The following is a 27790-nucleotide window of genomic DNA, read 5'->3' as shown; positions in this document are numbered from 1 at the left end:
CTCAAGGTGGTTCCTGGTTCTAATCCCTGTTGGACAGGTTCCTCTCTGTATGGAGTCTGCATGTTCTCCCTGTGCAGGTTTGGGTTCTGTCCGGCTTCCTCCCACAGTCCAAAGACGTGCTGGTTAGATTAATTGGTGAGTCTAGATTGTCCGTAAGTGTGGCTGGTTGTCTGTCTCTGAATGTCAGCCCTGTGATTGACTGGTGACCAGTCCAGGGTGTACCCCCACCTCTCGCCCAATGACACCTGGGATCTGCTCCACTTCTGACACACAGAGGAGTTTTTCCAAGCAAAGTCAAGTGAGAGAAGAAGGCTTTGTGCACTCTAGAGGGACAAGTGTGCCCCCTAGTGGTTAGACAGCAGAACAGCAGCCAGTCAGTTTTTTTTTTTTTATGTAACTACAGTTCACTGAATGGCCAAGGCCACTGCATCTGTATGAGATACCGCTGGGAGGAATGAGCGTGCACCAGCTGAACCTTGAAAGTGTACAAAACATGAAAACTATGAACATCAAAGTGCATGAATTTTATTTGATATACTGTGAAGTGCCGTCCAGGCGGCACAGAAATGGCAGCAGAACAATAAAAGACTATAATAAGGCTCCTTTTAACCAACAACAAACCGCTCTTTTGTGTCTGAACAGGAACACCTGCAGAGGATTAATACCTTTTTAGGAATAGATGAAAACCATTCCTTTAAAGCCTGTTTTTCTCCCCCCTCCCCCAAAACCCGCTGTGTTAATATAATACACCAACAATTAAAGAGCAGCTGACTGTGGAAGGCCAACAGTGAAAACGCCCAAAAAGTCTGATCCGAGAGGACTGAACCATCACCCCTGAGGTCCAACATGCTCACAGGGAAGAACGCGGTAAGAAGCAGAAAGTGCTACAAAAGTCAGAAAAATTCATCAATAAACTGAAGAATAAAATCAAAGACTCATAACGTCATCTCATAATTCTAATATTTTATCTACTTCTTGGTTTCCTTTTGTAATCTGTCTATAATTTATTCAGTATACAAATACTAAACATAGAATATGATATGTGTTTAAGTATGTCATTGTGTACAGTAGCACTTTTTCTTTGATGTCACAAGTAAAACAAACATGGACGACAAAGTCAGCATCCACCGCCAACGCTCCGCAGCCAGTTTCTGCAGGATCCTCTCAAAATGCTGCTCTGCACAAACAATCCGAAGTTTCCCGGGGAAAAAAGGTCCCAGGCTGCGAGATGATGATGATGATGATGATGATGATGATGATGATGATCCGCTGTGTGAAGGTTGTTAAATAGCGCAGCAAACACGAGGAGTTCCGTCTCACATGTGGTCCGTAGCAGTGACCCCGGCCATGACTGCAGGCAGAGCTTAAAAGCCTCACATCTCCGGGCTTATGTCTCCCTCTAGGGGGGGCGGATTGCAGACTGAAAATCTCTCTCCGCCCAGGGGGGGGCGATAATAAAGCCTGAATTCTTCATCCTGGTTGGATAAAAGAAAAGACGGCTTGTGGTGGGGTCGCCCTCCGCAGACGCTTCATCTTTGGCTTTCAATAGTTTCAGGTTCTGAGTCTGAAAGCAGCAGGTCTTGTAAACAGTGCATGTAAAGGAAATCTACTAGAGAGGTTTTTTTTTTTTTAAATGTGTGTGTTTGTGTGTGTGAGAGAAGCCCTACGCCCAGTGAACCTGAGCTCCTGCCTTGGAGTGCCGTTTGGCCTCCCTGATGGAGAAAGCCTCCTGCTCCTCGCTGATCTCCTTCAGCCTCTTCTCCTCCAGAAACGACACCAACGAGTCCCTCATGTCCACCACCTCGATCATCTGCTGCAGGACCCGCTCCTCCTCCGCCTCCTGCTCGGCTGTCTTCTCTGCAAAAACATTCACACGTGCAGAGTTAAAAGCAGCATCCGTTTGCAAAAACTGAAATTACATTGGTGATGCGTGTGTGTCACTTTTTTGTTTTGTATTTTCTCTATTACAAAAAATTTGGGCAAACTAAGATATTATTATAACCATTTTGTTTTCTTCTTCTGCATTCTATTATTGTTTTGTGTAACATTATAAAAAAAGAAAAGAATAATGATGTAAGAAATGAACTATGTTTGGATTGCCCAATAAACACAAAGTTGCAAAAAAAAAAAAGAAGAAGCAGCATTAGCATTATCATATCGAGAATGCATGTATGAAAACATTAAATCATCATGACAATGTGAGATCGATGAATCTTCAGAGAACGATAGCAGCTTTGGTCTGCCCTGAAAATGACCCACCACCACAAAATGAGGGATTGAATATCCAAGAATAATCATTTCACTGAGCGACAACATGGAGGCTGAATCTTATTTTACATACCTGTTTCGGGTTTACTTATCTGCAACCATTTAACAGCTGGGATTCTATGAGCTAAAAATGATTTTTAGCTCTTTGTTTATTCTTTCAGGGGGATATTTTACTCTTTATTCGTTCATTTGAATTGCACCCATAGTGGCCTGAAAATGCCGCTTCTGTCCACTGATTGGAACATTTCAGTGCATCTCTTTTGTTCTGCACTTTACTGCACTCTATGTGGCAATTTGAAATTCATGTTTGTATCAGTGGACCCAGAGAAGAGCAGCTGCTATACTTAGGTGGTGGCTAATGGGGATCCAAATGAACAAATATGGAATCTATCTGCCCAGCCCTGGTGGAACTTTTGATTGGTATTATTATTTATAAAACTCAAAATTATGATTTGAAAAAAAAAAAAAAGAAGAATTTATCCATGGCAACTTCAAAGGTGATTTTGGATCTTGTTGTGTTCCTAACTTGTTTCATGCAATGGAAGCTAAATTATCTGTGGTTGATTAAAGATCGAATCAGATTTCTGTGACGATATCACCTCGTCTTTTTATATTTCTTTATAAGACAAAATCTTATACCCTTCAGTATTATTTCTCCAAAACAGCTCAGCACTGAAAATCTGTGTGGGGAGTAACAAAGAGGGATGTTACTGTATTTATACATTGGAAAAAATGCACATCTCATTTTAATAACTCTGACCGAGGAGCCTCACATTGGCTTCAGCTGACTTTATATTTAGCACAGGACTGTGTGAGACTGTGGACTGCAGAATCTGCCCACCCCATCTCTTCGACTGTACTTTTAAGTGTTCGACATAAGGAACCATTTTTAGCACCAGGAAGCCTTCAGTGTTCGTGTGGACATCTGGGTAAAGTCTGTGCACGTCCTTTTAAAGATGACTCACTCTTATAGACAAACAACCTGAATAAACTTGCAAGCCCAGCAGCATGCGGGCTACAAATAACCCATAATGCAACTGTCTCTGTTTAAAAAAGGATATGAGATTATACTTAAGTTAGTCCTCAAGTTTAAACCCACATGTCACGGATGGATATTAGCAAAATGTCAAAGCACTGTTGCTCTCATTAGAGGAGGGAGCATGCAATAATCCTCTCAGTAGCCGTAGCTCGTGTTGCTCTCTTCAACATCTATCTTAAAGTTGTTTGTGCACAACAGTTTACACACCCTCCAGCTCCATGTACTTCCTGAGCTCCAGCTCCAGCGTGCCCTGCTTGTCTTCCAGCTCCAGCTGTCGAGACCTGAGAGAAACACAAACAACAACAGCTTATTCATGTCAACATTACATCCTGCTGTAGCTGCAGGTCATCATCAGGCCGAATAACAAGAAGAAAAAAAAAAAGAGTCTGACTCTACAGACGCCTGAGCTGCTCACACCGAGCTGCTGAACAGTAAACCACAGTGTTTGGAGGCGGAGCTAAGCTGTTATGGACCTTCTGGCCACTTTGTCACGCACCCCTCTGCACAAGAGCTGTGTTGTCCTCCCGTTACACACACACACACACACACACGCACACGCACACGCACACGCACACGCACACGCACACGCACACGCACACGCACACGCACAAGAAAGGAAACAAACTTGTGCACACTTACGCCACCATGAGGTCAGACTCCTCGGACACCAGAGCGTTCTTCTCGTGGACGAGCAGGATCCAATCCTCGATCATTTCAGGAGAGCCGGCGCTGCCTAAAGTAGAAAAAAAAAAAACAAGTGTGACTTTGTGTGTGTGTGTGTGTGTGTGTGTGTGTGTGTGTGTGTGTGTGTGTGTGTGTGTGTGTGTGTGTGTGTGTGTGTGTGCGTGAGAGAGAGAGAGAGAGACGGCATGTTTGCTCGTTAAGTTTTAAATAAAAAGAGGAAGACAGGTTTGTATGGAAATTCCAGATTTAGAGTTGTGGAACAAGATTTTCTGAGTCTGTGACACAACGGCCATGTGAGTGAGCGACAGTGTGTCTGAAGGGAAACTGACCTCAGGCAAACATTCAGCTGCTTAAAAACACAAACACCTGTCTCATATTTACCGTCTACTGAAGCTTATTGGCTACTTGTTTCAGTTTTCTCTGTCAAAATCGACAGCAGCTCATTTGCGTTTTCTCTACATTGTTTCAGCAGAGTCGTGAGGATTTAATTTACGTCACACACCAAACGTTTATTTTTCAACTTGTTCTGAACTTTCTGATGATATTAAAAGGTTTAACTCTAGAAGCGCCAACGCCATGTTGCTGTATTGTCGTCTTGCACGTCAGTTTAATGACAATAGAGCTTTGAATTCCTCAGCATGAAACTATATTTTTGAGCATCAGGGGACTAAAATCTGGGTGAATCTAAAACCTCTCTGCTTGTAATAAAAGAAGGACTTTTTTTAAACACAGTCTCTAAAGCAAACTTTGACTCTACTTCTTAGCAGCATGTTTGAGCTCTTTTTTTTGTCCTCTCGGGCAGAAACGTTACTGTTCATTGTCGGTGCACTCACAGCGACTTTCCAATATCGATTGTCGCAGCTATTTTGAGCAAAAAAGAAATCAGGAAAGTCAAACTGTGCACCACCTGCTCAGCACCGAAGTGCAGACATACTAACACACAATGAACACTGACGTACATCGCTCTGCTCCTTCAAGTCCCTCCTTAAAACACACTTTTATGTGTTAGCATTAGAGCCCTCTGGACCTGAAAAGGAGGTTTGTCTGTTTTCTGTGTCGTGTGTCTCTCTATTTACTTGTAGCTACTGTGATGCTTAAGTATGGTTTCATTGTACAGCACTTTGGACAGAAGCTGCTGTTTCTAAATGTGCTTGAGAAAAAAATGTAAGTTCACTTGACAGCTTAAAACAAATGATAGTTTAGCTTTGTAACGGCTGCAAATGTTTGCTTAATACCTTTACCACATAAACTTAAAAAGGTTGATGCCATTGTTTGGTATCCAGTTTAGTCTTCAGCTTTCCCACTGTGGCTGAAAAATCTCTTACTGCAGGTTTAAATAAAATGTTTGTACAGTTGACAAAAAAATCTGAAAAGCTTGAGAGTGTGCTGTAAATGTTTGAGTCTCACCAGCCTCTCCTCGAAGAGTCCGCTCCAGCACAACACCTTTATCCTCCAACTCCTTGAAGGTCACCTCGATCTCCTCCAGTCTCCTCTGGATGGACTGTGACCACAAACAGATACAAGTTTAACATTTCAAATCAATAAAAAAAAACACTACTGATGAATTTATACATGGCTGTGTGTGCAGTCTCAGAAATAGAGACATCCAAAAAACAGTGAGTAGACGATGTTCTTCTTCTTCTCTCTAGTCCTTGACTAAAACAGCTTTTATACACAAGGCCGTCCCGTCCATGTAAACACGGCTCTGACAACAACACAGCCACCGGGACTCATGCTTCTTTCTCATTGTAGACAGTCATGACTCAGAGACACAGGATAAACTTGATTTCTACTGTATTTATGTGTAAAATGTTGCACATTCTTCCTTCAAAATAAAAGACATTGTATCGTTTAAAACACATGGTATCAAAAAGAAATATTAAATATCTATGTTTTGAAAATGTTGATCAGTCGATCTTTTTTTTGTAAATGTGCAAAAGACAAAATACAAAGTTTTAATGAATGAAATAGATAAAAACGAAGAACATTCAAACACAGAGATAGACACTGACCTGGGCTTTCCTCAGCCGCTGTAACTCGCTCATCTTTGCTCGTCGCTCCAGCGTCCTCATCTTCATCAGCTCCAACTTCTCCGCCTCGACGGGGTCCGACGGCACCGACTGAAACTACAGAGGCGTGAGTGTCAGAACAGGAAGTGTCTCTATTAATGTAAACGAAAGACATCGCATCAGTTTCTCTCCTCACTTTCTCATCATATAAGTCAAAGTCGTATTGTCCAAACATCTCATCGTCGTCCTCGTCCTCGTCCTCGTCGTCGTCATCGTCTCCATCGTCTCCGTCGACGCCTTCCTCCGAGGCGCTGTGAACATGTCTGAATGTTGTTTCTGAGGGAAAAAAATGTAAGAACGATGTGATCAGACGGACGCACATCTCAATAACACCTGCACATATTCCCCTCCACTAAAGACACAGGAGGAAAATGAGTGACCCAGACTCACCCACTCTCCCCGGGTGATTGATGTGGACACTGAGCCGCGTGTCTCTGCTGATCCTCGGAGACGACAGATTCCAAGGGGAAAACTTCGACCGCACTCGGGTGTGCCCTTCCGGCATCTCTTTCCTCCTGAAGCAGCGCCGGTTCCTCTTTTCCCGCATGTGCCCGGCCGTGCTCCCGCTCCAATAGCCCTCCTCCTCCTGGCCGTCCAGGCCCTCTGCTTTCGGCGGGCTCGGACCCCCTGCTGTAGCGGAGGAGGAGGAGCAGGAGGAGGAGCCGCCGGGGGTCTCCGAGTCCGAGTCGGCGCTTAAACTCTGCAGATTCACCAGCTGGCTTTTCTCCTCCGCCGTCAGCTGGAGCTTTTTGAGCGACTGCTTGGGGCGGGAGTCCGGAGCCGACTTGGAGCTCCCTTTTGTAGGCGTAGGAGACGGGTGATTTTCTGGAGTCGGGGGGTCTGAAAGGTGGATCGTGCGGGGTTTTGCGGTCGGAGGAGAGGGGTGAGGGCTGGGTGTGGTCTGTCGGAAGACGCGCGGCTTCGGGACAGGCTTCGGCATCAGCTCCTCTGTCTCCTCCTCGGGTTTAGACTGAGAATCTGTGCACGTTTCTGGAGGTTCATGAGACGTTTCTTTGGACTCAGGTTCATCCTCTCCTTTAGGTTTATGCGAGTCAAACTCCAGAGTGTACTCGAACTCCTCGTCAGACGGAGACAGAGTGTAATCATCACCGGAGAGCTCGTTCTCTTCTTCTTCTTTGAGAGTTCCTATGCCATCCTAGAAACGGAAACAAAAAGATGTATTTCTTCTTTTTTGGTTCATGGACTACATATTGCTCTGTCACAAACACGCTCTCATTAGTGGTGCGTTGCTGCGGGCCGACGACAGAATATTGTGTAACAGAAGAACAAACACAAAGATTCAGCGTGCAGCGTCTGAGCAACAGAGCGCTTCAACATCTGCTCTGCTCAGTGACCCACCTCGCACGATGCCTCTGCTGCCCCGTTTCCCATCTCCAGCTCTTCAGAGTGCAGCTCGCAGTAAAACCGCCCTGAGGGGACACGGCAGAGAAAAAGGCGTTGAATGAAATGAACGCTGGCGTGCTTAAAATGAATCAGAATCCCCACCACACACACACACACACACACCCCTCCTGCTGTTTTCTTAAATGATTCATCTCATTTCAGTCTAAATGGGACCCCTTTAAAGGGGGGCTGAGCGCAAATTATTAATAACGAGATAAATGAATAAGTGATGCTTCACTTATCGGAGCAAATCTCGACTCAGAGAGAACATGTAATAAAAAAGGGAAATAGCTGTTGGAAGCAGAAATACAAGAGCATTATACTCAACAACACGGCATCAAGTGCTTCAATGGAGGGAGGATCGATTAGCAGATAGAAGCTGCTAAAAAAAAACTAGAGATGAAATATCACTACAGCACAGACAGACACTCAGGAAACCTCAACAACATTTAGAAGGGGGGGGGGGGGGGTGTCCTGATTCCGGTAAGAGAGGAGTTTTGATTCTATTTTTTAACAAGGCAGGCACTCTGTTGGTTGTATTTAAATATCTAGTGTTGGGGCGTAGTAAGTTGAATATTAGATTTTTTTTTAACTTAAAGCTCCTGTGAGGAACTTTTAGTTTTGTTTTGGCGACCTCGGTGGATACCCTTGATCCAGAGGAGCACCGATGACCCGCTGGTGGTCAGAATCGTCTGATTTTCAGCCTGTTTGTCTGAGGTCGAAGTTGACATCCCGCTCACTTACCAATAACCAGGAGACTGCACGGTTAAATTCAGCCCCAAAAAGAGAAAAAGACTACAGAAGCCTACAGAAATAGTTACCCTGAGGTTCTCTTTAGATAGGGGTACAAAGACTCCAAGGTGTTCCCTTTTAGAAGTATTGAAATGCCTTCATCACAACATGGTCATACAGATCCTACATGGTCATTCTGTGACAGTAAATACAAGTTAGTGTTCTGAAAGACTCGGCCTTTGAGTTTGCTCCTTCTGCATATTTCTGTATTATTTAGGTCAAGACCAGTCTGTGAATCTGTGGCTGTTGGGGAAGGTAAGATGACGTAGTCAGTGACTTCAGAGCACGAGAACACTGGCAGACATGCAGAGCAGATAACTGATTGGCTGATTGGCCTTAAAATGCCTTTTTCTTTCTCCTCTTGCAAAAAAAATGCATCAAAAGAAATGTGTCTGTAGAGTTCTGGTGCTAAACAATTACCATAGAAATAGAAAAAACAGAACAGAAACACGACGCATGGATCATGTAGTAAACAGCTTTCACAGTGTGGTTATTTTTCTGGCTCTGCTACGACTCGGGACACGAGTTGAGTTGTCAGGTGGAAACAAAGCTGGTTTAAGGTGAGGGATGTGATCTTTTTTTTTTTCCCTTTCTGTTTTGACCTTAATGTCGGAAATGTTACAATACATGTTAAGCACTTTGCATTGCCTCGTATGAATGGTGCTCTGTGAATAAACCTAACTTTTGACAACATGATTCAGGTATTTTTGAAATGTTCATCATAAAGATCTTTTAAAGTTTTCGCAGTTGGAAATCAGAAAAACTAAAAATGACACAGCTGTGTTGCAATGCAATGTGCATAAATAAATCAGTGACGTCTGGTGAAGTCTGAACTCAAAGTGAACTCTGAAAAATCTGCAAAAATGCTGCTTCAGGTCCCTCGTGGTCTGGCTGAATTGGGGGTGTTGCAGCCTCAGCTCTAGTGAGTCTGCAATCAGTAACTTCTGGGTGTTTGGGCTTTAAGCACTCTCACCTGTCGTCTGGTCGAAGGTGTAACCTCCCAGTCTGAGCGTGATGCTACACTTGTGGCAGGTGAAGCAGCTGCGGTGGAAGAACTTCCCCTCGGCGCTGATTCGCTCCAGCACGTAGACCCTCTGACCACAGAAGTAGCACTCCTCACTGTTTGTCAGCGACACAGCAGAATCTCCGTCGGGCTCGAGCTCGGGAGCCGGATCAGGTGTGGGACTGAGCTCGGGAGACACTGGAGGCACCAACGTCTGCGGAAAGGCAGAGGTAACGTCAGGGAAACAACAAGTACAAAAGAGATCAGTCAGTGCAGGAAGTTTAAACTCACGCTGTCCTCATCTCCCATCCTTTTTTCACTTGCTCTTCCTCTTTGCTCAGCTGCTAACTTTTCCTGCAGAAAACAAGAAAAGCCCATCATCTGACACGAATAAAGAGGACATCCAAACATAAACACAAAACCATGTTTATTGAAAACACTTCCCTCGGTTCTGACAACGTGTCCCAGAAACAGAAAAAAACGAGACTCAAAAACAAATGTGAGTCACGTCTGACGGCCCAGATGTGAACTCCAGCCAGCGAGCCCCGTCTGTGTTTGGAAAATATCTTTATCAAACATTTCTGGGTGCTGTGTAAACACCGGGCGTCAGCCGGTCGCAGCGGTGCGTACCTTGCGTCTTTGCAGAGAGTTGTGCTTGAGCTTGTTCAGGAAGAAGACGGCTGACTGCGTCTGGGAGAGAGTGAGAGGCTTGGACGACGGCAAGAGAGTCGCAGAGTCTGAAATCGGCAGAGAAGAAAACAAGAAGGAAAATTTCAAAGAGGGGGAAAAACACAGGATTTAATTATCTTGTTTGAATATTGGGCTGCAAATAAGGCGGTCAGGAGAGCTGAAAAGATACCAGGAAAAATCAAACAACTTTGATATTTGTGTTGATACCTTTGGAACCACAATAGAAGACGTAGGCACCTGATACTGCACTGTCTTAACTTCACACATACATACAATGCACACAGCTCACCGCCTCTTCTCTCCGTTTGTAAGAGGAATACACGTAATTTTGCATTTCTGAGACACCAAAATGACTTTAGTATTTGCCGACCTGTGAGTTTAAATGGACCGCTGCTGCTTCTGCTGCTGCTGCTGCTGCTGCTGCCTCTCATGGCAGCACTGAGGTAAAAGTATGACTGAGAATCTGTGATTTTTCAAAGCTTCGGTACTTTAAGACACTATTAAATCATTAAAATAATGAAGATTTTATCGTTGTAAAACATTTTGGTATTGAACATTTTGACCACCTTAAGCTGCAAACCTGAGAGAAAGACTGAATGTTGCTGTTGGCCTACTTGCAGCTTTGCATACAGAGGCTCAAAATATTCTCTTTGTTCCTTTTATTTAATATCTTCAAGGTTTGTCCTTTTATGCTGAATTCTCCTGTCAGGAATATAAATAATCCCTCTTACTTGTATTTCCTCTAACGCCACAGCAGCAGCAGCAGGAGAAGCTGAATATCACTTGTCAAGCCTCATAAAAAAAACTCCTGAGCCCCGGCTCTGACTAACACTCCCACTCTTTCATCATTCAGAGACGGTAACCGGAGACTGACAGCTTCCCTCCTGCCTGCACATCAGTCAGCGGATCCCGAGCAGAGCAGAGCAGCGCAGCATCACAGACACACACACACACACACAGAGAGAGAGAGAGAGAGAGAGCGAGAGCGTACATCATCACACCCACTTCAGCTCATTCACTGCCTCCAAATCTTAGGCTTCTCATTCAAACTCCTCCTGCTGTAAAAAATACCTCTGCTGCAACGAGCCGGGAGAAAATCCTCTTTCAGTGCAGGAATGGTAGATCTCTCCTTCAGGTAAGCCTGGTTCACACCGTGCCTGTTTTGCTCTGCCTGCTGGTTTAGTGCAGGAGAGCAGCAGCAGCAGCAGCAGCAGCAGCAGCACCAGTACAGGCTGGCTCTGAGCACAGCACTAGCCACTTAAGCCCAATGAATTCTGGGTAATCAGCTCTTAAAGAGACAGCAGCGGTTTGATCACTTCTCAACACTGAACAGATTTCAGTGGGAGGACACCTGACCCTTTTAAGGTGATGCTAATGCTGAGCGGTGTCTTAGCAACAGAGTTATGTAACATTGATGCTGCTGGCACTATTAGCAAAAATATATCAGAAGATAAAATCACATTTGAAGTATTAATCCATAGATCAATTACAAAATGACTGTGATTGGTTGCAGAGTACTTTTTTGGCCTTTGGATCATTTTCTTTCCCCCCCTTTAAAAAAAAAAAAAAATGCATCATAATAAAAACCAGAAAGGATCAGCAGGAAGAAATGTGTCTTTGAGTTCTGGTGTTAAAAAAATTAACATAGAAATAGGACAAACAGAACAGAAAAATCCCCAATACATAGATTTTTTAAAGACTATCGTTTTAAAGGTCCCATATTATACTTTTTCTGGTTTTATATGCTCTTTAGTGTGTTTTCCAAGTGTCCTGTGCATGTTTAGGAACATCTATGTGCAAAAATTAAAAGTCCGCAGAAACGCGGCTTCTCCTACCTCCTCCTGTTAGCTGTAGCATTAGCCGCATGTAACGCTCGGTTCTAGCCCCCCTCCATAAAAATGTGTCAGTGCGGCGTCATTGTCAGTGTGAGATCACTGATCTAAGCCCATTGGCTCGTTGTGGCCCTGCAGCTCATGTTGAAATTTCCGAGAAGCGCGCTGAGCAACTGACCAATAACGACAGAGCGGATCGGCAGACCAATCAGAGCAGACTTGGCCCACGTGGGGTCTAACAGTGTGGGCTCAACAGAGCGTAGCTGACGGACTCAGAGCGGAGAGGGAGCAAGGAGGAGCAGTACATGAAAACAGACACTTTTTTCAGACTTTAGCTATTGTGAACGTACAAAAGTAGGTACATAGATTAAATATACGAACCCCAAAAAACGCATAATATGGGCTCTTTAAAGGAATAGCAGGAAGAGAACTCTGCAAATCATTCATGTTGCAGACGACGTGGCTCAATTCAGGCAAATCCTGTTCATATATTCTGTGATTTTCCTAAACTGAGTTTGTATTCTAATGTCGGCGTTCACAAAATAATATAATAATATAAAGTATTCAAGACTCAAATCCCCCTGAACTCTGAGTCTACTTGCAAGGCGGCCCATAAAGGGGGATAAAGGGGACAGCTTTCTGGGGACAAGTAGCACACCAATATACTCACCATTACCTCTTAAAGTAACAAAAACACACATTTTATTTATTGTTGCTCCAGTAAAGTGTAGCCCCCCCCCCCTCTTCTTAAAATGATATGAATGGGTTTTTTTGTGTGTAATGTAACTGAAGTAAGCGGGCCCAGAGGAAGCTAATGTTAGCCAGGAGGCTAGCGCTTACAGATACAATTAGACAGCTTAAGTGGAAGGACACATTGTTATGTACATTGCATATGTGGGACTGAGTTTGCATCAACATGTTTATAAAAGTCTAGAAAAAGCACTTTATGTGAATATATTGCCTGCCTTTATTTTGGTAATTTGCCTTTTCAATATAAAAGTCCAACATAGCCATAACTCTTACCTTTCCTGGGATCAGTGAAGGCTTTTTTGACCTGTGTGAGGTAGCAGACCATGGATAACGTGTCTATCTGTCCGCTGTTTGCTAAATCGCCAGCAGACATCACAGGAGGGATGCCCAGCTCCTTCTCCAAGACTCTGAAGGCCAGCTGGTTGTTGTGAACAGCGCTGGACTCGTCCAGAGAGGACATGTCGCTGTGGAGGAAACAAATATGAGAGATTACTCAACAGGATGAATCATTGAGGGGGTTTGATGATGGTGGTGATTCCATCAAATCTTTGCTTGTTGTTCAGTTGTTTATTGTGTCATTCATACTTTTTTATATTGCCACTTTTTATTAGGATTTGTTTTTGGGCCTTTATGCCTTTTTTAAAAAGACAGGAAATCAGGGAAGAGAGGCCATCTGTGCCCCTTCTTTCCACATTTTTTAAAATCATTTTATTGATTCATCTTGATTCTTTTTATGACTCCAAACATTAGCCGTGTTGTCAGATAAAAACAAAGCTGAGTTCAGGTGAGACACTTACAGGAGCTCAGGTCTGAAGTGGTGGATCATAGCACACAGAGCCAGTCCAGACCTCCAGGATTGAGTGAAATCTTTCACATTCACGTTCTTGTAACCCGCCGTCTGTATCTGGCACCATTTCAACAACTCTTCAAAACCGCTGACTGAATCTAAGAGAAGACACATACAAGAGAACTTTGTGGTTTCCTGGTTGTCATAAAAAACACGTCCGTCTCCGATATCTAAACATGGCGGATTATATTTTTATGATGTGTCAGTGTCCACAAAGTGACAGAATGATTCCTCCTTAGCTCAACACAGCTGAATAGAAAAGATAAAGACTAACAGAGTAATCATAAAAGATCTGACCTTGACGCATGGGAGACGGGTTACTCTTCAGTTTCTTGATAGAGGGGTTGAATTTGTCCACGTCATACAGGTGCTGAACCTACAAAAAGGGACAGGTAGATAAGCCTGACATTCATGGACTAACTTATTCTTCTACTAGCTCCATGAGTCCATCAGACAACATTAAAAATAACATTTATATTGTCTATTACACTTAATTCAATGTAAACAATTCCCTCATAAAAACCATACTTCTCTGAGAATCAAAATCTCCTTCTATAAAGGGCCACACTATTAATTACCACTTCTTCATTATTGCGATAAACACATCAAGCATTCTGAATTTATCACAATAAATAAGAAAAAAAAAGGCATCATGCAGTCAGATGAAAATCAAGCTTGCCTTCATTTTGCCTCAGATTCATTTGTGCCAATTCAGTGGTGCAAAAAAGCACAACTGCTCTAGGGATTTATATCATGTTATTAGACAGGACTGTACGTTCTGCTGTGTTTTTTTTATGCATATGACTGTGTCTACTAGTAGTGTTGCAGTACTCGAAGTCGGTCTCACTCAAAATGATTTTTACCCGTTCTTGACTCGGTCTCAGACTGGGCGGACTCTGGGTTATTAAATCAAGACCACCACTGAAAGGCGATTTTTCCTCACTGTGATTAGAAGGGAAACGTGTCTTTTTATCCCCCTCCCGGTGTCACGGTTTAAGTGAAACGCCCCGTGCAGACAAGTTGATCATTTTTTAGTGATATTTATGGTCTTGGTCTTGGTTTCCACTCGGTCTCGACCCTAAATGTCTTGGTCTGGTCTCGGTCTCGCCCTGCCCTGGTCTTGGTCTTGACTCGATCTCGACCCCTAAACGTCTTGGTCTTGACTCGGCCTTGATCCCTAAATTTCTTGGTCTGGTCTCGGTCTTGCCCTGCCCTGCCATGGTCTTGGTTCGATCTCGACCCTAAATGTCTTAGTCTGGTCTCGGTCTTGCCATGCCCTGGTCTTGGTCTTGACTCGATCTCGACCCTAAATGTCTTGGTCTTGACTCGATCTCGACCCCTAAATGTCTTGGTCTTGACTCGATCTCGACCCTAAATGTCTTGGTCTCGGTCTCGATCTCGACCCCTAAATGTCTTGGTCTGGTCTCGGTCTCGAACCCTAAATGTCTTGATCTCAGTCTCGATCTCGACCCCTAAATGTCTTGGTCTTGACTCGATCTCGACCCTAAATGTCTTGGTCTCGGTCTCGATCTCGAACCCTAAATGTCTTGGTCTTGACTCGGTCTCGAACCCTAAATGTCTTGATCTCGGTCTCGATCTCGACCCCTAAATGTCTTGGTCTTGACTCGGTCTCGAACCCTAAATGTCTTGGTCTGGTCTCGATCTCGACCCCTAAATGTCTTGGTCTTGGTCTCGGAGCACTCTGGTCTCGGGTATGTCTTGGTCTCGGTCAGTGTGGCCTTGACTACAACACTATCTACTAGACTGTAGTCTGTGTGTCTGATTAAAGTAACTCCGATCTCAGTCTGTGTTGAGTAAATAAAGGATGACGGATGACCTGGTTGCTGTGGATGGAGGACATGTTGACTCTGGTGTAGCGTGTTTTGGGGTCGATGGTGTAAGCGGCGTAGTTCTTGCTGGTGTTTTCTGGTGTAGTCTGGGAGAGGACCTGGTAGGTACTCTCTCTGCACATTTAAGAAGAAATGAAACACAGAAGTTTAGAAATGAGATTCTGTAAATGAGTCAACGTGTAAAAAAACGTACAGACGCATAAAAAAAACCCCAGAAATGTAAAAATAAAAAAGATTGACGCATGTTTTTCTGACTTTCACTTTGAACGGAGACAGAACTCTTTAACGTGAAAAAGACGCTGTCTGGCATTAAACTAGTGTGCAGGTCCCTCCTCTTATTTCAATGTTTGATTTAAAAAAAAAAGGACCACGGTTAAGATCGTTAAAATAACCAGGTTCTCCACATTTCATTCCATTTTCTCTTCAGGATCACCACAACATATATCACAGTCTGATCATTCTCAAAGACTTTTATACCAAGGAGTATTTACGATGTATGCAGATATGAAACTACACATTCTTTTGGCACAACAGCATCTCATTGTCAGAATTATCAAAACCCTGAAAAGACACTGCAAGAAACTGGAGCTTTTCCGCAGAGAGAACCACACTGACTTGAAGGAAACTGTATCTTTTGTGGCAGATGAAATGTCTTTGAGGGTTCTCCTTTCATCGTTTTTCGCTCAGACTGCTCTTCTGATGCAACCTTTCAGAATAATCATTTTAACCATCGCCTCATTTAAATTGATTCACGGATTTAAAATCTTCCTCCTGGTTATTTTACGACTTCAATCTTGACATTTTTAGACTTTTTTTCTTTAATGTGGCCTTAATATTCCGTCTACGTTTGTCTTTTAAATTTCAAAAGCTCCAAATGGACTCATGTTGAAGCCTCGTTGTTTTATTCTCATCACATAAAGGAGTCATGCTGAATTAGTTCTAAAAATATGCATCCACACACTCTATTTCTCACTTATCATCTCAAGCTGGGACGTGTTGCTGATTAGACTATCCACAGGCCAACTGACGACTTCGTGCATTTTTACATTAATCAAGGAAATCTATTTATTTTAGTGATGTTTGAATCCTTAAAAAAAGGCAAGGCAGATTTATTTATAAAACGCATTTCCTACATAAAGACCCCTTAATGTGCTTTCCACAAATCAAATAAACATTCAAGGAGAGATAAAAAACAACATGCTTCAATATAGTGTTGTAGTACTCCAAATTGGTCTTGTCTCGATCTCAGACTGGGCGGACTCCGGATTTTGAATCAAGAGCGGTCAAGACCACAACTGATAGACTATTAGAAGGAACATTTCTCTTTCTAAAAGAACAAATAACTTAAATTAATTAATTTATTTGTAGTTTCATTTTTATCCCCCGGTTACGGCCGCAACCTTCCCGGTGTTACGATCTAAGTGAGTGACACGCCCGCTGCACACGAGATGATGATTTTTCTGTGATATTAATGGTCTTGGTCTTGTCAGGGTCTCTCCCTGCATTGGTCTTGGTCTTGACTCGGTCTCGATCCCTAAATGTCTTTGTTCTCTCGGTCTCAGAGCACTCTGGTCCCGCTAAGTCTTGACTACAACACTTCTTCAATAAATAGAAGATCAAAATACAGAGTAAATAAAAGAATATGAGTATTTTAAAATAATTAAATATACATGATTACAGGAGGATATTGTGCTTACAGTATGACGTAACAGAGCAATAAGAGCAAATTCAAACTGCAGTAGAGTCAACATAAAGTGCAGGTTTTTATTTCAGCTGATCCTGAAACCTCCTCTTGTTCTTATTTCGATTGCGTTACATTAACGCCCACTGGACTTTATTTTCCTTACATGCACTCTGTGAGTAGGTTACATACACTGTAAGATTTTTTCTCATAGTCCACTGCACAGCTCCTACAGTGCACCTTTTGTGTTTTTTATTTTTAATATTTTACATTTTTAAATTCTATTTATATTGTAATAGCTTCTTATTCTGTATTATTTAAGTTGTTGATAGTTCTTCTTTATTTCCTTGTTAATTGTTTAGCACCAATACACCAAGTCAAATTCCTTGTATGTGTAAATGTACTTGGCAATAAAACCAGATTCTGATACTGATTGATAAATGTAGTTTATCGTGTATATTTTAGAAACAGTATGTAACACTTTTTCTTTTCAAAAACAATTGCAGAAGTTCACTGAATCAGCAAACTGTCTACAGCAGGTAGTGAAGAAACAGGATGTAGTTGCATCATGAATGAACTCCATGGTTTTCTGCAGGATGTGGCTCATCATGTTAAGATGAAATGCTCTTTCTTTCTTTGTCTTTAATGCTGTTTTGCATTTTTATGACGTTGACTCACCGCTCAGCCAGGACCTTGAGATGCGAGACCCCCATGCCCCAGCTCCTCACCATCCACGCTGTGTCGAAAGCCGCTAAAAACCCTCGAGCGATCCCCGTGCCCAGAGGCCAGAAAGGCTGCACACGACAGAGAACAGAGAAAAAGTGGCTTTAGCGCATTAAGACGCTCTCACAATCACCAGGAAGTGGAGCAGAAACATTTCATACGGCGAGTGAGTATCACAATATGAGGCAGATTAAAACTTATGGGACGGAAAAACAAGCAGCTGCCCAGCATTTCAAACTCTGCTCAAATTTCAAAACACTCCCAATCACATGTAAACAAGAGGAAGACTCCACGGCTGGCGGCTATGAGAGGCTACGGTTAGAATAATGCTAACTTCAGAATGTTAAAGACAATGCTAACAATGACATTTACCTTCCTAAATATTTAGCATGATGACCAAATTGAATTCAAACACCAAGAGGCCTCATTGTTTTTACCTCCACCAGGCAATCTCCAACCAGACCCATCAGCAACTTCTTCCCCCTCCTCTCCCTGACCAGAGAGGCGTTCTCGGCCCGGTGCATGCAGGTGAAGTCGAACATGGCCACGTCCGGCTGACCCGACGGGTTCTTAGCGAACTGGATGTCAGGCAGTTTGCCGCCTGTGGAGAAGCAGGCGGCGTCCTGCGCGTATCGACACAGAGCCTCGAAATCAACGTTGGCGGGAGCCAGCAGCTCGTCCGCATCGCTGAAGTCCTGCAGAGAGACAGAGCGAGAGATGTGATGAGTCATGACACTTCTTCTACTCCAGGTGACTGCTGGAGCTAATAGGCCAGGCTGCGGGAAAAAGACGGGAATGATTGACAGCACCCGTTTCATCAATCTGGTTTGTTTCTTTTTTCCCTTAATCGTCCAGGGATTGCAGCAGCTGCCAATAAGAATCACACTTTTTCTTGGTAATGGATGTGTTGTTCCCACCTGTTTAATGACCCCCTTCTTCAGCAAGCTCTTCTTCTTGGCAGTCATGACAAAGTAGTGGGTGTCGTCCTTGTAGTAGACAATATTTTCCAGATCAATACCTGGAATAGATGATGGAGAGGAGGGAGAGAGAGAGAGAGAGAGAGGGCGAGCAGTGTAAGAGAATGACGGATTCAGAAAGGGCATTTTTCTATTTAAGAGCGTTTTCCTCTCTCTGTCATTAACCTGTATGCTAATGCATTTTCAATTAGAGTGTGGGTGAGCATACAGAGTCGCAAGAAGGTCAGGAGGTGGGAGCAATCAAGTGATTCACACAATGTCTGTAATGTTTGCTGCAAACCGAGGTGCAGAACATGCAGAGGAGGTCGGAAGTGAAGGCTCGGCTTCATCAGGGTTGATACTGTCGCAAGAAATTAAACTTAGCACCAGAGCACGGATGTTTTTTGGGTTTTTTTTAACACCTCACATTGAACCCGACCTGACAGTGTGAACATTCAACTCGTGCCTTTAGGGGGGCGTCTTTCAAGCGAGGCACAACAGGAGAGCAATAAAATAATTTTAAAAAATGAGCTCATGTTCTTATTAGGAATGTGACGGTTCTGTGACTCCACTTCATAATTCATGCTCTCTCCCGTTATGCAAAGCAACTGATTTCCTCTTTTTCTTGCTTCAATATTTAAACAGAAAACTGAAATAGAGAAAAAAAAAAAGCTGCTTCACTGAAAAGAAAGTCTTCCTCTTTCAAACAGTTTAACACGACTCTGGATGTAATAAGGGTTCCGACCACATGGTAAATGGACTTGAGCTTGTGCTTTTCTAGTCTTCTGACTATTCAAAGCTAAATTCTATTTTTACACCGCATGTCACACTTACACATTCACAGACTGATGCTAGTGGTTGCTATGTAAAGTGACCATCAGGAGTAACTAATGCCATTCATGCGCATTCATATGCAGCCGACGAAGCAGCGGGAGCAAATCAGGGTTAAGTGTCTTGCTCAAGGACACATCGGACATGTAGCTGCAGGAGCTGGGGATTTAACCCACCGACCTTCTGGTTGAGAGACGACAACTCTGAGCCACAGCCGCCCACAAATGGCTGAACCTCCATGGCTGAAAAAACTACGCGTGAATACGAGAATAACTAAATCTGCAGTTCCTCGAGTGGCCACTTGAGGCCAGCTGCACAAGAGAGTCCATCCCCATTAAGCCCGTTAAGTAAAAATGAATACAGCCTGGTACAGAGAAACAGGTTTCTTTGCTTCTAGAACATTTCTTTACATTTCAACTGAACTCAAAACAAACCTGTTTCAACTACAAGAAGACATGTGGCCACTTTGAGTGACAGGTAGGTGCTGCTAGGTGTCACCTCAAGTGAACTTAACGTATCGGCCTTGTTTGTGCTGTCTCATGTTTCATGCAAATACGGTTTGCAGCGTTGGTTTTTAAAAGTTTATCCAAAGATCATCCCAGAAGTCTGTGCTCAAGTTTCACGGCGGGTGACATTTCAGCATTAACTTACTTTTGACGTGAACACTAATCGGCATGTTTTGCTGCCTGGCTCAGAAAGTGTTCGTCACACATTGATTTTTTGTGTTGCATCAGGTGCGTGGAAATTTACTGCAGGAAGAGAGCAGGAGGCCATGGTGATGGGACGGCTGGTCATTAGAAGCTACTTGGTCACCTGCTTCTCACTCTTCCACTGGGGAGAGGAGATGAGCAATTGGCAAGTACACTAGTTTCAGACGCTACCACACATTTAATCTCATATTGTGTATGAACTTATATTGTGCTAACTTGTTAGCAACAGGCTCGGACTGGCCAACTATGAATTTGCAGACCACTCCCTCCTCATCATCACCAACAATTAGTCAGAATTTTGTAACTTCTGGCTCCAGAAAACCAGCATAATAATGTCAGAAAATGAAGAACTTGTGGCTTTATAGGCGGTTGACGAACCACTGGGTGAAGTAACAGCAGTGATGTCCAATATTTATAGAGCCCCTACCCGTCTGAGTGAGCAGCTCTTGGAAGAACTTCTGGTTGTAGATGCGAGCCACCCCGCTGATCTCTGCGACCTGAGCCTCCGCTGCCGTGTTTCTGTTGATGAAGTTGGTTGTGATGCCGATTGCCAGTTTTCCTCTCAGCTCTTTGTGCTTGAATCCTGATGTTTTAAGGAGAGAGGAAACTAGGGCTGAGGAAAGCTCACTTTTTTTAAACATGGCTGCTGTAGGACGTTTTTTGATTATGTGTAACAACCAGGCATTGCATAATGCCATGCACGCAGCTGTTGCGTCCCGTATTACAACATTTGCAAGAGAAGTGATTCAACAGTTCATGCGTGTTTGTCTCACCATCAGGGACAAACCTGCCTCCTCCAGCAGAGATGAAGACGTCAAACTGGAAGTTTGCGGCGGGATGAGACCCGGGCTGCAGCTTTGCCATCCACCCTGTCAGAAACACATCAAACTTTCATGAACACAGAACCGCCCCTGCATGTTTCATAACAACTCGACTGCTTTGCATATTTTTTTCTTCTTAAATATTATACGTTTACAAAACAACAGCTGATGGTGATGACAAAGTGCAGGTTGAGAAATGTTAAGTACCATTGTCTCCTGAGGGCTCAATCAAGCCCCGAAACTCCACTCCGGTGTGAACCTCCACCCCGAGGAGAAGTGACACTTTCAAAAGAATGAGCTGCAGCTGACGGATGCCTGGAAACACACACATGTATATTGCATTGGAAGTGTGTGTGTGTGTGTGTGTTAGATAACAAAGATGTACAGCCAGTCATGAATACGGGAAGTAAGAACGAGTAAGTTCAAGTTCTTTTGTCTTTTTCACTGCGGTTACAGTGAAGCAGCAGTAATAATGAAATCTTGTGTGCTCAGTCTCTCTCCAACACAGGAAGAATGAGAAGCAAAGTCGTGACATAGTACAGAAGTTCACAAATAGGAAATTCATAAATAAGTGCAGACAGTTTAAATATACTAGGCCAGACCGGTATGGGATCTTTGGGTCCAGTACCGCCATCGATATTAGGGAGGCAAAAATCAGATACAGATATATTGGCAGATATCAACAATGTTGATTGTTGTCTTTTTATGGCTGCAGCATGGGTGAAGAGCCCAAGACAAATATCTCACTTAGTCTGACTAATCTTGAGTTTTATAATTAAAACAAGGTTACTAAATTACCCAAAATGCATCATGACTCCACATTCCCAAGATTTTCAAATGTAGTCTTCTGCACCAGCAAACATCGACCCAAGTGATGTCACTCGAGGCAATTTATCAAACTTCATGCAGCTCCTTTTGCAGCCACAAAAATAAACGTTTCAAATATGAGTCTAAGATTTTTGGTTGAGTTCATTTTTAGTTGTTCAAAAGAGCATTTAAAAACTCAGCCAGAAGTCACTCACTGATGTGATCCAGAGACCCGGTGCAGAATTTCCCGTAGAACTTCTTCGCTCCGAGCCCGCGGAGGTCGCAGATGGTGTAGGGCCAAAGGTGGAGCACGTTGTTCCTGGAGAAGGACTCTCTCTTTTCCAACACCACCACCTGAGCCCCCAGCAGGGACAGCTCGATGGCCGTCCTCAGCCCACATGGTCCAGCGCCCAACACGAGGCACTACAGAAAGAGAGAGGAGGAGGAAGACACACAGTCACAGCAGGGATGATCAGGCCGGACAGTGACGGGAAATAAAATGTTGTAACTCTACGGGGCAAAGCATTGTTATTTTTAGCTTCAAGCCTGGAGGGGCTAACAAGTATGATTTTGGAATTTACTGGAAAGCCTTGGAGCGGTCAGAGGTTTAAACATTACACAGAATGAAGCCGATCCCAGCGGTCGTTTGGTGAAAGGCCGGTTCATACGACTCAAACTGATATTTTTGTAGTTTTTAAACTGGAGTTATTGGGGCAACGATGGCCTAGTGGATGTTGCACGCCCCATGTACAAAGGCTATAAACCTCTTCGCAGCGATCGGGGGTTTGATTCCGACCTCTGCTCTTTGCTGCATGTCATCCCCTACTCTCTCTCCTCCCAACATTTCCTGTCTCTCTTCAACTGTCCTATCGAATAAAGGCAAAAATCGCCCAAACAAATGTAACTTAAAACTGGCGCTTTAAAGGGGCTGTGTACCATTATATACATTTAATAATAAAACTCATGGATAGCAACAAAAACAAACACTATGTCTAATTGCAGGTAGTTAAAACTAATTTATGAAATTATCATTACAAAAGGATTTAAGAATAAGCTGACACACCAAACAAAAACTACACTAATAATCTAAACAAATAAAGGAATTTGAAATAATCACAAGGTACTTAAGCCCTGTGATCGACTAGCCAACAATCCAGGGTGTACTCTGGGATCGGCTTCCAAACCACCCGCGACCCCCGAGTGGGACAAATAATGGATGGATGAATGGACAAAGTACTGGTGCCCTAATCTAAGGATAAGCACCACTCATTGAAAACATCCCTCATCCCTGGTAAGCCCCTATGCGTGACTCATGAGTTACATAACCTTCCCTTTGGCCACTTAGTTGCGACCACAACAATAACAGCATTGCCACCTTCAACAGACCGAGGCTGTGTTGATGTGACAACACTGACACTACCTACCCTACCACATGGCCACTTCTGACCCCCAACAACTCAACCATGTAGACCGATGGACAGCAAGAGCCAGGACAGGAAGAAAGGTCATTTAACTTAAATGCTTAAAATAGTTATGATGTCTAATCAAAACAGAAAAAGAAGATTTTTCATCTAATTTTCATTAAAAAAGTTTGATTTTTGCCATGTGAATCATTTCATTTGGAATCCTACAGATCTTGTTCTTGTGACACAAGGTGACATGTTGGTTTGTCACAGGCCGCATGAATATCACATCATGAATTTAGAGGAAATAAACATTGTGATGCCGAAGTGATCAGTGCCACTTTTCTTCACACATTAAGAAACTGTCAAAGTCATCTCACAGTGGTTCTGTATCCCGGTTAAACAGCCCTGTTAGCGACAGTATGTAAAATATGTTCTACTCAAAAAGAACCTCCAAGTCTCTTTAAAATAGATCACACAGAAGAGGCCGACAGGTTTCCAGTACCTTGTTTTTGGCGCACGCCTTCCCTTGCTGGTACTCCTGGTGAACCGCTCTTTTGTCCAGCTTCTTCCACAGGTCTTTGGCCTTCCAGTAGTTCAGTCGCTCCTTCAACTTGCTGTAAAAGCTCTTGAAATCTATAGGGTTGATGTCCAGCTGCTTGCAGAGCTCCGCAAAGTGCTGCTTCACGTCCTTACAGGTCTGCGCCTGAATGAAGAGGTCAAAGGTGGCGTGTGAAGAGTTGACCGGGTCCTGGCTCGCCATGCTGGAGGATGATGATGATGGTGGAGGAGCCGGCGTTCTGGTCACTGGGTTTGCTGGTTATCTGTGAAGGAAGAGGCTATATCATGAGTTTCCTACCTGGAAATGACTTGGCTCTGGCGAGAGGTTTACTGCAAATGATCAAAGGGGTTACAGAGTCCTGGTAGTGGTCTCCTTCCCTCTGTGCCAGACAAACGCTCCTCCTCAAGTTCTGCTAATTATAGTCCAGATGTTTATTTATGTGTCACCTGGGCGGCTGAGTCATTACTTACTTCCTCACTGTGGTTTTTTTTTTTTTTTCTTTCTTTACAACTGCACAGCTCTGCAGCCCGCCCACAGCAGCTCATGTGTCACTCTCATGCCGCCTCAGGACGTGTACTTGTCATTAGTTTCAGTATGAAACAGCACACGGATAAATGGAAACATACGGCGGAGACACAAAGGGGGAATCCAACTTTTTCCATGTCTCTGGGCTGGAATGACTACTGTGTGTTTATCACCTCCACTTAACAAGAAAAACGACCTAGGGCCTGGTGATATAGTTGAATAATAACATCAGATATTAACAAAAATGTTTGTGCTCTGTTGATGTATGAGGGGCAGAATAACAATATTGCATAATATCTTTGTCCTGTCTTGTGTGATACAATTATCAAATCAGGATTACTATCTATACTTTAGTTCTTTTCTTTTCCTAAATGTTGCAATCCAAACAGATTTCCCTGAACATTTAGCTCATCCCCTCACTGCTTCATGACTCATAACTACATAACTTGTATTATTCTATTATTGTAGTTTTTCTCCCTTTATTTAACTGACGTACATATGTTTGATTGATTTTTAACTTGTTAACTTGTGTTAACTTGTTATTTTTGATAATTATATTCCTGTTTCCTGTTTCTTGAGCTGTTGTGACAAAAAAAAATGTCCCCCATGGGGGATCAATAAAGTTAATCTTTATCTTATCTTTATCTTTAATGTCACTTATGACATGAATGAGGGAATGAGGGCGATGTGAAAGAAAGGTAATTGGCCAAAGAAGCAGCTAACAGCGGGATAGAAGAAGAAGAAGAAAGCAGGATAATGTTGGACAGCTGAGATAAGAAATTAAAGGGTGAATTGTCATAACAGGTGAGACTGACACCAAATGTGTTTGATGTTTTGATCATTATATGAATGTTGTGCAACTTCTAGATTATTGTAGAATTGCAGTATCGTGATATAATTATCTTAGGCCATGTTTTGCTTATCTGCTATCATATTGTATTGTATCGTGAGTAACCATCGATTCCCACCCCTAGTACAGTATGTACAGTATGTATTTCAAAGTAACTAAACACTGTTTTTTGTTCGACCAATCACATCAACAAGCAGTTCTGAGAATCTGAAAATAATCGGAATATGTCCCTTACTATAATTTGATCCATAAAGCATCAGAGACAGATGATAGAAATATTTGGCAATAGACTTGCGGTCATGTTGAGCGCCCCCATGTACTGTACAGAGGCTAAGGCAGCGGTCGTGGGTTCGAATCCGACCTCTGCCCTTTGCTCCATGTCATCCCCCCCACTCTCTCTTCCCATCATTTCCTGTCTCTCTTCAGCTGTCCTCTCCAATAAAAGGCAAACAAGACCCCAAAATAACTTCAAACAATAAAATATAGATTAAAAATTCAGCTCATCACTCAAATTTTCACCCTGCTGTATCAACGTTTACTAAAGGTGAGTTATTTAAAAAAAAAACACAACGGCACCAGAGTCAGAATGCTAATCTTATATGTCAACATAGAAGTCAAACAGTAAAAGCACAGACCTTACAGTACAGGGCACAGAGACTGTTTCACACTTCAGCAGAACAACAGTAAGCTGCGGTGACATTTCCTGTAACTAACATGCATGCATCACTTCCTGATGATAAGGTTTACTTCACAGCACCTCCTCTCTGCTGCTAATTCTGCAGCCCCTTGTGCACCACCTGAGTCACACACGGGCTGTAATTAAAGTCAGAGATCTGCACAACATGTGTGTGCAGGACTGTACATGACTGTGTGTGTTTTGAGTCTCAACCTGATGGAAACTGTATCACCAACATGACTCCATCACATTTTACCATTTACCAAAAACATCATGATGACGCAACTTTTGAGAAAACATATCAAGGAGCTACAAGACCTTCTTGTTTTTTCATTTCCTGCCATTTTTGCTCTGTAACACATGGTGTCAATCGCTGAAACAAGCTTCTACCAGCAATAAATCCAAATGCAAACAATTATGGAGGTGTTAGATAAGCCTGCTTAGATCCAAACTGAGCTTTAATGCAACTGATATTTCTGCTGAGCGTGCACATGCACTGAAAAGACAAAATGTTGGTAGGATAGATTAAATTAAAATCCATGTAATTTACACTTTTCTTTTGTTTCTCTATTCGTTTGCCGTTTGGACCCTACAAGCAAAAGCAAAAATCCACCTTCAGACATGCACAATCTGGCAGTGTTACCTTTGGTCTAACATGATTAAACAAGATTGCATGGTGGTAAAAGTCTCCTGTTACTGCAGGCTGCAAAATGGAGCCAGTTTCCTACCAGAGAAACAAACGTTTACCAAGAACAGAAACGGCCTGCGGAGACAAGAAAACCTGTCAAAAACTAAAAATAACTCAAAAGAATCATCTTGAAACTTTGATCTTATTCCCAAAAGGCAGCTTTATTTATACTCTGTGCTAATTTTTTTTTCTGTTTTCAACCAGCCTAAGACATGTACAGTTTTACTAGAAGAAAGCTCAAACTAGTCTCCCATGGTTAAAAAAAAAACACCTTCTTGTGACTCTGCTAAATATAGTTAGAGAAAGGGGTCATGCTGAATGAAATGAAGGGTCATCTGTGGCAAAGGTAGAAACACACACACACCGACCGACACACACAGTCACAAGCATCTGACTCGTGTTAAGCAATTCAAACAGAAGAGGCGAGTGTAAGCAGGAATGCGGCGAACAAGATCAGACAGATGCAACCTGGGTATAAAGGTGAATTGACCTGATTCCCCTCAGTCTCGGTGGATTGGATTTGGGTCGGATTGACCCACCTTATTACATGTGTAAGCTCCGCCGCGCTGTGTGTGACAACAGTGTGAGTATCAGGGTGATGGATCAGGATCTGATCTTCAGTCTGGCAGAGAGAGAGAAAACAGATGGGAGAATGAAGAGAAAGGGGTGTCATTCATTTCCTGGACTGGAGGTTTAAAACAGAGAGGGGTTTTCAGTGAGGCATTGACATGTAACCTTTAACATGTGTTTGTTCACAATGAAAGCTGATAAATGAACGGGAAGGTGTGTCTCTGAATGGTACTGTTCAAACATGTTGTACTAAGTGCAAGCAGCCTGATTTAAAAAGAACAGATGCTACAGTGTGAGAGCTAACATATGTGGACAAAGAAAACACCACATACAGTACATACACATCCATACAAGGAGGTTAATGACTACAACACATCAATTTGTTTGTGTATTTAACAGTAAAATGAGCTGAAAAAACGACACTGACATCACTATGCTGTATTATTCATCGATAAAAAAAAACCTTTAAAAACTTAAAAGACTACTTACATCATATCAAAAGAGCGTCCCGCACAATGACAATCTCAGCTACGTTACAAATGTATCTCCTGTGAACGCTGACGACTCACTGAAACCCTCCTGAAGTTTCATTACCTGCTCTGAAGTCGTGTCTGAAGCGGGAATCTGTGAAACTGCGTCCCCTGTGTCGTTTCCATGTTTTGTTTGTCTTTTGTTTACAGGTAAACGAGTGCACGTTGGCTCACCTGCCACGGGCGCTCACACGGGACGAGCAGAGAGCCTCATCCGGGACTTCCTGGT

At 43.0% G+C, this 27790-nt stretch overlaps 1 protein-coding gene across 2 annotated transcripts; it reads right to left on the bottom strand.

Moving 5' to 3' along the window:
• Positions 1-509: 509 nt before the first annotated feature.
• Positions 510-27790, bottom strand: mical1 (microtubule associated monooxygenase, calponin and LIM domain containing 1). 2 transcript variants are annotated; one of them, XM_061058073.1, is made up of 26 exons: positions 27521-27790; positions 27001-27083; positions 23666-23984; positions 21973-22180; positions 21158-21265; positions 20903-20998; positions 20557-20712; positions 18550-18650; positions 18070-18327; positions 17588-17703; positions 15216-15342; positions 13676-13754; positions 13329-13476; positions 12805-12995; positions 9890-9996; positions 9551-9613; positions 9230-9473; positions 7420-7490; positions 6451-7216; positions 6197-6336; positions 6004-6117; positions 5399-5492; positions 3947-4040; positions 3515-3588; positions 2908-2948; positions 1719-1857 (listed from the first exon to the last, which is right to left on the bottom strand). In XM_061058073.1, the coding sequence occupies exons 3-25, from the start codon at positions 23921-23923 to the stop codon at positions 2935-2937; spliced, it is 3627 nt and encodes a 1208-aa protein (XP_060914056.1). In that variant the 5' UTR covers positions 23924-23984; positions 27001-27083; positions 27521-27790; the 3' UTR covers positions 1719-1857; positions 2908-2934. The 2 variants fall into 2 exon arrangements, with proteins under 2 accessions (XP_060914055.1, XP_060914056.1); XM_061058072.1 differs by lacking the exon at positions 2908-2948 and having other exon boundaries at positions 510-1857; positions 27521-27789.

Source organism: Labrus mixtus, chromosome 15, assembly GCF_963584025.1.
Source record: "Labrus mixtus chromosome 15, fLabMix1.1, whole genome shotgun sequence".
NCBI classification, from domain to species: domain Eukaryota; kingdom Metazoa; phylum Chordata; class Actinopteri; order Labriformes; family Labridae; genus Labrus; species Labrus mixtus.
The sequence above is the reverse complement of the archived record's forward strand: the minus strand, read 5'-3'. Positions and strand labels throughout refer to the sequence as shown.